Source organism: Melopsittacus undulatus, chromosome 5 (genome assembly GCF_012275295.1).
Source record: "Melopsittacus undulatus isolate bMelUnd1 chromosome 5, bMelUnd1.mat.Z, whole genome shotgun sequence".
In the NCBI taxonomy this organism is placed as follows: Eukaryota; Metazoa; Chordata; class Aves; order Psittaciformes; family Psittaculidae; genus Melopsittacus; species Melopsittacus undulatus.
The window spans coordinates 79,580,047-79,592,048 of NC_047531.1; the positions used below are offsets into that span (position 1 = coordinate 79,580,047).

Sequence of the window (12,002 nt, forward strand, 5' to 3'; positions counted from 1 at the left end):
TAGAAGAAATTATCTCTGTCTGAAGGAAACTATGAAATATGACCTAACTTATGTGCCTACCTGTAGGGGAGGCTGCCCAGCTGAACATGCCAAACACAAAGAAACAAAGCAGACACTAACCCCCTGCCTCATTTACAGGGCTCCTTCCTCAGCTGGCTTCTGTGGTTCTCAAATCCCTGTGTTATGGGGAGCCTCCACATCTCTCTGGAAGCTGAAATCTGCAGCAGTGAAGTAGGGTGGTTGCAAAAGATTGAGCTAACACTTTCTGAAAGATCATGTAGTGAGGCCAAAGGAAATCAAGTATCAGAAGTGGGGCCCTGAGCCTAGAAATGTAATCAAAGCCTGGGGAAGAGTTTGGTGAATGCTGGGGTCAGCAGTGCAAGTGCAGAGCAAAGCTGGAGAGTCCTTGAGCATCTGAACTAAGCGCCAGCCACTGCCAGACTGAAGTGATGATGAGTCTCTGCTGAGCAGCTCAGGAGTTACCACCAGACTCTTTCCTCCAGAGGAGATGCCTAGGATGGAGTGATCAGAAGGAGCTCTTTATTCACTGGAAAAGCATCTGATCAAAAATCTATAATGCATCAGGATTTCTACTTTACCCATGTACATCAATCCTCTGTAAAACCATTGACACAGCTCTTACAACAGCATGTTACTGTGAGGGAGAATCAAAGAGCTGGGAGTGCTCAGGATGAGAAGAGCTCCAAGGTTCACAATCCCCAAATATCAGTACATAATCGACAATATATGCACTATTGTATTTCTTTAAGAATATAAATATAGAATGAGAATTTCCACCAAGAGGCCATATTTTTATTTATTTAGGAAATAAGTTGAATTCTGCTGGAATCGCTCCATACAATGGATGTCCCAGGAGTTAACAGTGCACAGATTTCTTTGAAGTGCCACATTCAGAGCAAATTAACATGGTCTTAAAAGCCAGTTTCAAGACAACTCTCCCACAGACACAAGGTATTGGCTGTGAAACAGAACACGAGAAATGAGGCATTGTGTGACATCAGGTAGCACATTTCTGTTTGCCTTTCTTCAAGAAATCTTAACTCACCATTAGGCAAAGGAGTGCATACAAGATGTACCAGATTAAAATAGGCTTCTTTATCACTGGTTTCTGTGGCATGAAGGCCCACAGCCTCTGGGCTTTTGTGGTTTTTTAAAAGGATATGTTTTTTTACTTTGGCTGAGGTGTTACAGTTCAGAGAACAACCTGCTGTCAACAGGAAATCTCTTGAGAAAATTAAAAGTGAACACAGCTATTTGCTAGGCTGTTTTACTGAACAAACACTGCCAGCTGTACTAATAGCATTTCACCAGACACTTGTCAGCTTCTGAACCCCTACGCTTATAAAGACAACAGGAAATCCAACTGCAAAGTGATGGAGACAGGGAGAAATGGCACTGGAGTTTCTTCCCCCTTGCAGCAGATTCCTGCCTGCTGTAAACTTGTATCTGTGTACTTCAGTACAGATGTGATGACCTACAACAGAGGTTCTGACCTAGACATACATAGCTTGCCCGTAGTCCGACTCAATACGCTAGTAACTTTCATATATTATATTAAACTCCAAGGTTTGTCTCCTAATGTCCTTCACATGATGCTCTGTCTGTTCACGTCCACATTATATGCTGATGAATTGGAGCAGCCTCTGCCAAAATCAATAAAAATGCCTTCAGAATCAGAGTCAATTGACTCCAAAATCTGATCCACTATGTTTTCAGGGCTGGAAGAGGGAACTGGAATCAAGGAAGGGTCCCTGTCCAGCTCAAAAGACCTGTGTGGGTCGTCCATTGAGTGGAAGAGTCCTTTCTGTTGCTCAGCTGTGCTGAGTTTGCTAGAGCATTGCACTGATCCGGTGCTGGGCCTTTCCTGGTCTCCTGACAGCGAGCTTTTCGTGGCTGTCATGGAGCTCTTGGAACCGTTGTCCATGATGGTGGTGAGGTTGGAGTACCCTTGGAGCTCCAGGCAGGAGGTCATTTCCGAAACAGAATGCCTTCGGATGCCTGTTCCATTGGCAGCCATGCCCTCGGTTTCATACTCGGCCACTGGTGTCAGCAGTGGATTGTTGTAGCTTTTTGATCGCACCACGGGGTTCTTGGCAAGGATGTCACCCGATTTTGAACGCCTGAAGAAGCGCTTTTCTGCGAACAGAGAAAGATCCAGAGTAAGGTCTTCAAAGTCGATAGTTAGCATGGTATTAATAATTACAAGTGTTAAAAAGAAAAGTCATACCCCTGAGCTTTTCCTGTATGACAGATCCTTTTATAAGAGAATACATTTTACTAGTTTAGTAGATCAATGGGCTTCAGATTTCCTAGATTTCTTTAGCATATTGAAGACTCCAAACCTGTCTTTACAAATAATAGCTGAAATTTCCTTATATACACATTATTAGCTTATATTTCCTTATATGTACAACTTCAGCAGCTGGAGTAAACCAGTAAATATTGTGGGAGACCTGACATACAACTGCAAATACTTTCTTCAGGCAAGAACAGAAAGTGCAATTCTGTTCTTGTTCAGGCTGTGAAGGTCATCACTAATTTATAGGAGTTGAAATTTTAATTTTTCTACCACCTTAGGAAAATCAGGTGTCTTCAAATCTAGGGCACAAGGATTAACACAGGCATTTTTACTAAAGAACTTAGATTCATCATTCATAGACCACAGAAGGAGTGAGCATCAAGCGTGTTCGGAAACGTTAACTGGAAGGCAATGGCCACACCAACTTTTTTGGGGAGCAAACCTGCACTCAATGCGGCAGAAGACAGTACGACTACTGCTGTTAACCAAGTGGGCTCTTTCCAAAGAATGAGCAGCAGGTGGCAGCAAGTCAGCACGGAGATCCTCCACCAGTGGTTTAGGGCTGGAGTGCTCTCCAGCCGCTAGATCAAAATGACCATCATGCAAACTTACTGCAGACCTCAGTGCTCAGACTCACTTGTACTACAGAAAAAAAGCGGTGTGAATAATAGGTCTCACTTTTGAAGCTTTCTTCCTGCTATTCGCACTTTGCCATCCCCATGAAAGGGGAACTGCTGGAGAAAGGAACCTAATTACACTCTGAAAGTCAACCACTGCCACTATGTATAAATTGCCTGCTTTAAGTCAGGCTGAAAACCACCCTATTTCCTTTACAAATGCCAATCTCCTCTAAAACTATGTATAAATTGGACACAAATTCCAATTATATGCTGTACTACTAAACCCACCAGTTTCTGTATTTAAGATTGTATTTGCAGTTGTGTCTGCCTCAGTAGTGAAATCAACTGAGCCAAGTTCACTTTTTTTGGACTTTTTCTTTGTTAGGAGTTTGACCTGGCAAACAGAAAAGGTTCCCTGGGGCTGCCCTGCCACAGGAGCAGGGGTTTTTGCTCACAGCAAGGCCTGAGTGGACGGAAAGGCTGGGTGCGCTGGCCAGACAGGGAAGAAAAGAGGTGAACGACCTCACCAGTCCCAAGTATGTCAGAGCCTGGAATCATTCTACCGAAATAGTGGGACAGAACAAGATGTGCTAGTTTAAAAGCAGCAGACTTAAGCATTCCACAGTCATGTAATATTACATATATTTTCTAACAATAAATTTCACTGGGGTTTTATTCTTTTTCTGAGTGCATTTTTTCTGCGCTAACATACAAAAGCTTGAATTCTGAAAACATCAATTTGGGGCTCCATTTAAATGCGTGTGGCTTTTAATGGCAAGCAATGAATACAAAGTAGTAATCCTGAGCCATTTTCCATAAATAATTGGCTTCTATTTACTCATGTAAAACTGATTTGTTTCTTTAACACCTAATGCAATACAACCATTTTTCCACTCAGCTTCAAGGGAAAATAATCTACCTTATTGACCATTTCTGACAAGCAAACAGATTAAATTGCACAGGAAACACACAATTGAACTTATTTCCCCCTCTGTTTTCTCTATTCAAGCAGGATATCACAGTATTTACACTAAATTACTCAGGGACTACCACATTTCCTTTTTGATTTACGCTGGTAGCATCCCTTTGCATTTTCAACAGATTGAATTACTACATGGGATATTCAAAAAAACCTTCATCATTGCCAAATCTTGCCTTCACTGAATGCTTCAGAGCTCAAAGAATCACAGAAAATAAGATGAAAGGGACTCAAGAGGGTCCATCACTCAGCTTCTGCCACCAGGCAGGACCACGTTTCCCCACCTTGCTCCTCACAGATGCCTATGTATACAACGCGTACACAGTGCAGTGAAGATTTAACAGCCTTCAGAGGTGGTTTATGTGGCATTAGAGATTTTTCTTTCCATGTTATCTGAATTTCCCCTGCTATGTGTGGTCCACTTTGTTGTTTTTATCTCCAGTGGGTTGAAGAACAGCTTATTACCTTCTGCTCTGGAGAAAGCTTTTACATATTTGAAGGCTTATCTGTTAGTCTTCTCTAAGGCAAATTCCTACTCTATGTCCTGTTTTAAACAGCTTTGTATGATCTTTGAGCACTAATGAACAGGTACTACTCAGTGCTCTAGAAATGGCTTCTTGCTTCTTCCTCTCACTGTTCATAAGGCATCCTGTGTTAAGGCTCTCTCACTAAAAGAAAATGCTAAACACACTCCAGAATCAGATTCAGTTATGAGCACTGTTATGATGATCCATTTTCATTTTCTCCCTCTGTAAAGTTCCACTGTGGCTTTGCACATTGCAAAGAGCATGACCTTAGAAAAGGAGCCTGACCATACTGAGCTACTACTGGCAGTCTCCACTTGTGTGGGCCCTGGCACTGTGTGGACCAATGTTTTGGTGAAGCCCCCAGTGCTGTGTCAAATCAAGCCTCTGTTATTCTTACCCAAGATACAGGAAGAGTGCATGAAGGGTCCATCACTGGAATACAGGCCATATGTGCCCAAGTAAGGAGAAACGACTTTCTGGATTAGGGATTCCAGTTTCAGATAATCTTCAGTCACACCTTTTGACTCGTGAACCCCCTGGAAGAGAGAAAATACCCAGATGAGCACTGTCCCTTCCAACCCTCAGCATTCATTGCTCAGCAGGGCAAACGGAATGGCAGCAAGCATTTTCACTGAGTTGTATAGCAAAGGTGCACTGCGATGTGATAATGGTTTATTACTACAGCTGATTACTCCCACTATAAAGGCAAGAGATGTGAGTCAAAACAGAGAGACTCAACACATAGGCACTACACAAATGCTCAGAAAGAGGCAGTAACTACTTCCAGGACATTTAGATCCAGAAAGGTACATCCTGCTTAGTGCAAATGCACTCGGGGAGGAAGGAGGATGTGGTCTGGGAAGGTGAATTAAAAACATCCCTGGTTTGGTTTTTTTTTGTTCAGGACGACTTCCTGAAGAAACCACCGCCGAGGGCTGCACCAGCGGCTGGTACCACAGGGTGTCACTGCCATCTAAGCAATACCAACACTGCTGCTCTGAGACACCCGGAAATGTTTCTTCCAGGATATTTTCAGCAAGAAATATTTATAGTGAAGAGATTTCTCTCTCTTTCCTCACTTCCTCCCTGGCACTTGCCATTATCCAGGCAAAACTCACATTATAATTATCATGGTAAGATTCACCCACAGGCAACATCTTTTGTCCTTAGCTGTTAACTCCACACTTCACTCACAAATGAGATTACAAGGCTGCAGAGGTGACAGGAAAACACTGTGGAGCTGTAGTCTCCCTTCCACTTTTACAGCTGCAGTGTGCATGCTCCTGCATTGTCTCAGCACAGCCCTGTACTACTCATGTGTAGGATTCTTCTTGCAACCCCATGTAAATTCACATTTTAGAGTGTTGCTATGTAGGCATATATTTGACATATCTTCTTTCAGAATTAAGGTCCTAAATGTCATAGTCAGCAAGAAGTTTGCTTGAATTTAGCAGAATTCCAGATTTCACAATACATCCCTGAATTATTGTAAAAAGAAGCAAGCTGGGATGAAAGCCTCCACAGAGCAATGTGCAGATCAGATGAGTAAAATTGCAACACTTCCTTCAGCATGTGAAAGGATCCTGATGTTCAGGGTGTATTCACTGCTCAGTATGATTCACCAACCAGTGTCTGCGGGTGACTATCAGCCTGCAACGTGTTTGTGAATGGCTTACTTCACTCTTGGCTGCTGCGATGCCTGAATGCTGCCTGGTGCTACTTGATGAAAGTTTATGAATGGAAAATGAATAACGGCCAGCAGTGAATGGATGGAATTTGGATTTCAGTTCAGTGGGTTTTAAGTAATGAATAACAATCCTTGGAGATGTGCTATGTCCTGCAAAACTTTGGGAGAATCACAAATATAAATGCAAGCACAAGGGCATATGCAGTGAATCTGAAAGCTTGCAAACACGAAAGTAACAGCAGAATGATCCCATAGCTATTCAACCAATTTAAATCAGACAGAAATAACACAGGAATAATTCAGAACCCTTAGTAAAGATGCATATATTATTTCCAAGTCATTGTTGTTCTATATCAGAGAAAATGTTTTAAGTAACAGAAGGAAGGGTCTCAATTTTTATCATGTTGAAATCTGCTCCTGCGTTTTCCCTCATGTCTTGCTGGGATTTAGCCAAGATCTTCTCAGCCCTGAGAAGGGTGACATGCCTGCTACCTTACTACATATTCATGATTGCATCAAGCTCATAACCCACTAGCAAAGGCCAGTGCATTAGGCCATCTGCTCCAGGCTCCCATACCAATTACATCTGGAACTAGTCTCCTAAATGTGATACATAATACTAGTGGCAAAAGCCAGTGATTTTTAGCATTGTTCATGCTTACGCTCTGTGGTAAGGTTTTATTTACTTTTATAACATTAAAGTATTTTTGATACTTGTGAAATAGGATAAGTAAATATCAGCTGTGGAGAATGAAACCCTGTGAGTCACTAGCACTGTGCTGCCCATAAAATGACTTTTACCACTAGCAGAACTACGACAGTGTATACGTGATAAACGTGTCCTTGCCCAGTCATAAGGCTGATTTCCTATCAGTCTTACATGCCTGAAAAGTTTTTTTGGTTTCCCTCTTGCCTATGACTTATCTGTTCCAGTACACAATCTTGCTTCTCTGATGAATGCTTCAAAAGCCCAAGCTGTTTTCTGCATTGACTGATGCTCTGGCAGCAACACATGGAGGCTCTCAGCAGCTCTGTTGGGTTGTGGTAGGCTCCCAGGATGAGCTTAGAGGATGAAAACTTGACCCCCAAGGTCCGGCTGCTGCAACACTCCCATCACCGGGCACAGATTTGCCTTGTTTCCACCACTGCTGCCCTGCAGTTGCTGTGCCTGGAGAGCCCATTGGCTCAGTGCTCCTGAGAAACACCTTATTCTCTCAAAATCCCACTCCCTAACCACTTGCATCAGCTTTTTCTTCAGCCTTGCCCTAAACCTTCAATCCTGGTCTCCCAAGAGTAGAGCTAATCTCCACCCCACTTTTCACTTCAGCCTCTTTCAGTCCGCACCTTCAAAGTGAAGAGGCTACAAAACAACCACCTTTACTATGTAAAGCTCCAACTATTAACACAGTCTGCCACTAGTCTTATTCCTCAGCTCTGCAATCATCCATGGGATGCTTTTCAAAACATACTGAAAAGCCATAAAACATCTGGTGTCCTCTGGAGCCATGGTAACTTCTGCCGTTGCACCTTGGCACAGATGTGTTGTATCCACCTGTGATATCCTTCCTGTGTTGGCCATTGTTCCAGGCCTTCCTGCAGGAGCCCAATGGGATGGTTCCCTTAAACCATTTTCTCAATGTGGAGCTCCTGTGAGAGCAGGAATGTAACAAGCTGCAGACTATGTCCTGAACTTGTAAAATAGTGTTTTTCCTGCATTCCTTTCTGCTGTGTTATTCAATGACAAACATCCTCCAGGCCTCTATTTAACCAAATACAAGTACATCCCAATAGTCAGCAAGGACTTTCTCAGCTTCCCAGACTTAAACCATTCCATGCAATAACACCATCACTTATTTATTAATTACTCCAGTGGAAGTGGCCCAGAGGAGTGTCTCAGAGCAAGCTCAGAGTAAACTGGGGCCACCTCTGCCTGACTGGAGCCCCTGCCCAGGGGCAGAGTAGCACCATCACTGCATGCCACTCACAAAGCCAGATGTCCCCTGACCTAGAGCCAGCTGGTCCTTGCTGCAGCTGTGTTAACATGACACATTTGGGAAGTGCCTGACCCAGGGATCTGGGCTATAGGCTGTCAAAGGTTGGGTCACAAGGTGTAAGGCAGCCCCTTGCTCCTCTTCATGAGCTCTTAAGATCATGGACCAGGAAGAAGGTAGGTGGTTCACACACCAGCTCACAACAGGTTAGCAGAGATATACCAAAGGTAGTAACAAGGTCAGGGGTGCCTCACAAGCCTATCTTGAATGAGGAGCTTTATAATTCAGCAATTATTCCAATTTCATGTCTTTAATGAAACCCAGGCATGGCTGGGCTGCCCTTGGTGCAGCTGAGGGGTGGCCAGAGCAGGGGCTTGCTGTGGCACTGGCATCTCTGAACCAACTGGTAGTGGGGCATGAGGAACAGCAAGTGTCTGAAATGGTGATTGATTTGCCAATTGTTGTTACCACAGCAGCATGCAAATCTCACTTCAGAAGGTACTGTAATTTAGCACCATATGGGGCTGAAGCAGGCAAGGAGCTTCAAGGGAAAGGATGAGCACCTCTTAAAGCAGACCAGCTGTAAGAGTGGGGGAAGCTTTTGCTTTGTTTTAGCTGCCAGCTCCGAGGGTGCATTTAAACTTTTCTCTCCACTAGAGGTTTCCACCCCATGCATTGTGCCATATATAAAGTCACTTGTTCATGTGACACCACATTCAGTGGAAGGCACTTCCGGTGGAAACTTAGTATGAAGCAAAGTATGGTTATAAATGCTTCATATATCTATGTGTAAATATATATAGATGCACATGCATAGATATCTATGCATCTATCTACATGGTTATCTATATATATTTAAAGATATATGGAGTCCTTTTTAGACCCTTTCTCAAATTTGTGATTGTGCTTATACAGGCAAATTAGCTTCATTGTATAGCCAACTTGTGATTGTTATCCATGTCACACAATAGTTTCTGAAAAACTGATGGTAGGACTTAAAAGCCACCAATAAAACAATAAAAAGTATTTTCTTGTTATTGTGGCAGCTCATGGTTCTTCACGTACTTACTACTTGATGCCTGACTAGTTTGGCATGTCACTATACAGCAATAAAGCAAAAGTCATATCTAGCAGGCTGGCTGCTTAGCTTGCATGAAGCTATATCATAATCTGGAGGAAAGAAGAAAACTTGTAATATCATCAGTAAAACAGACTCTAACTTTACCTTTAATACAATATTTACTCTTCAGACATGCAAAAATCTTACTTTAAAAGATAACTGTGACCTTTCATGAACCGAATTTCATTTTAGCAGTAGAGTTTCACGCTTCTCTGCAAGTATGAGATGTATCTATTAGATTCCTTTCAAAGGCCTTGCCTGACCTATTTATTTCTCAATTGAGGGACAAAATAGCTCAATATCAAATAGCTGCAAGTACCTTAGTACTTCTGGAGGAATTCAGCTGCTGGATCAAATGCTCATCTTGGTCATACTGTTTTGAAATGCAACAACAGTCACCTCATTATCTTTGGAAGGATTATAATGTAATATTATGACAAGAGTCTGCCCTACTCTCAAGGCATGGATAATGGAGATTTCAGTCCTGAATATGTGAATACCATTGCAAATGGAAAAGGTCTATGCTCAGCATCAAGAACAGAGAAAGGTTATTTCTGCAGCATGTAACACGGTATCCAAGTCCTTTACTTCATTAACCTGTAATTAAATAATTTAGAAACAGAATTGTATGTAGTAGTTCCAAAGCATTAAAAGGACCCTATATACTACTATTTTTGATATATAAATCTGTACACACTCTCAGAAGGGCCTTATACCCTAAAGACTACAGGTTATTGAGATAACTTCTCTGTGAAGTTACTGTTCCATCTGCTGCACTGTGGCACCAACCACATGCAAACCCCCCATTACTGCACTCAGGTATGTTGCTGGAACAAACATTCCTTGTGTTTGGGAACAAAACGCCATGAGTCAAACCTGTAAGTCATTCCAGCAAGAATGGACACACTGAACCACTCAGGTTTCCATCCCTGTTAACTAAGTCAGTTAACCACAACCTCCTTCCTACGGAGTTTTTAAAGGACACAAGGCTTCTTATAAAAGCACAAGAGGAAAGAATACATTTGTCTTTTGGTGCTGAAAATAGACAAATGTGTTCAGAAGAATAGCTGGGGTTTTTGTAACCCTACATAAGGCCACAGCCTCCTTTTCAATATACAGAGCTTCTCTAAGCCTCAAAATGGTCCTAAAGTGGAGGCCACTCTAGACAGGCATTTAAGGACTTGAAGAGTCCTCCTCAAGCACAATATTAAACCTTCCCTGAGGCTAAGGGGAGTTATTGATCTCCCCAGCCTTTTGAATGCCGTACAACAAAGATGAATCACTTTGACCATTTTTTAATGAACAGATGTTTTAACAAAAAATACTGCTAAGCCATTATCAACCTTGTATCTAAGCACAGGGTACATGACTTGTAAATCTGACAGAAACAGAAACTGTTTTGGTAACATTTGCCACAACTTTTCTTAAGGAAGAAATAAAAAAAGTTAAAAAAAAAAAGTATCAAATGTCCTTCCTTCATTTTACCATGGCAATGAAAGAACCACAGTCATGACCCTTCATTTCTATATCCTATGATATAATTTTTAACACCCTCTTCTCTTTGCAGGGAGTGAACAGTGACAGTAGCAGGCAGAACTGCCATCGATCCAACTTGGGGTAAGATGCAATCCCGCCTGCTGCCTCTGTCCCTCTGCAATGAGGTTGGCATTGCTACACGGCCCCCCAAGGTTCCAGCTCCTAAAATGTAACCGGATAGTATTGGCACTTCCAGACAAATGCTCTGAAATGACCATAAACTGGGCTGTACTGAGCCCAGCCCATTGGGAAGGAATTCAGACTGTGAGCTGCAAAGGAGTGCAGAAATTAATCATCTGCCTTTTACCACTTCTCACCTGGTGTTGGCTACTTCACTTCCTCAGGCTCTGTAAAAAGCCCAGACATGAAGCAACCCCCAAAGACAGTCACACCACGAAAAACTGCTTAGGCTGCTGCTGGTCTGGTATCTCATTAGACAGCGCAGCTAAATTAGGACCCAGAATTGTAGGCTTCCCATGCTCCTGTGAGCAGATGTAGGATATCTTACAGAAAACACCTGTCTTGTGAAACCCTGAAAGGGAGCTTGTGTATCATTTGTTGTTTATGCCTTTTGCTTCTCACTCCAAAAACTGGATGCAAAGCTGAACATCTCCTTTTCACCTGCATTAGGGAGCAGAGGTGGCAAACCCTTGCTGTTTCAGTGGCAAATCCCTGCTGTTAACAGCTTGCCCAGGGAGATCAATAACAAAATACAGCCCCAGAAAGAGTCTGTTCTTGGGCCACTGAGCAAGTTGCTTCATTTTCTGTCCCACTGCTCTGCGAATTACAGCCTGCTCACAAATGCTTGCTAGCACAGCACTAAATGGAACAAAGATGAAATTTTCTTCCCAAGTGGGAAGAGCAGCCAGCAGAACAATGGTACATTCACCACTGCACTCAACTGTCTTGAAATCTTGGGAATTGGTGGGTTACATTGACTTAAAAATTATTTACCCAAAATATCCTGAAATGCATCACCCTCTTGATGGCAGGCAAGGCACCAGACCAGAGAACTGAGCGCATAAATCACAACAGTTGGATACAAAAGAGCTACAGCTAAAGCTGTCACATCCTCTGGCTATCAGGCACACTTCAAGTGTGATGTCTCATGCAGGCCAAGAGGCTAGAAATAAACCTAGCTGCCGGCTGTTCTTTTTACTACTTACCTGCTTTTCGTTGATGCTTGGCTCATGTTATTCTATTTTGGTTTCATAGCTGAATT

The 12,002-nt window shown here is 42.6% G+C and overlaps 1 protein-coding gene across 2 annotated transcripts in view; it reads right to left on the reverse strand.

Moving 5' to 3' along the window:
* Positions 1-787: 787 nt before the first annotated feature.
* The window catches only part of PRR5 (proline rich 5), a 53,716-nt gene continuing 42,501 nt past the window's right edge, over positions 788-12,002 (reverse strand). For both annotated transcript variants that reach the window (XM_031053593.2, XM_031053591.2), the window contains 2 exons: positions 4,844-4,982; positions 788-2,157 (listed from right to left, as the gene is read on the reverse strand). In XM_031053593.2, coding sequence (XP_030909453.1) covers positions 1,607-2,157; positions 4,844-4,982 — 690 coding nt within the window. In that variant the 3' untranslated portion in view covers positions 788-1,606. The remainder of the gene's footprint in view (positions 2,158-4,843; positions 4,983-12,002) is intronic.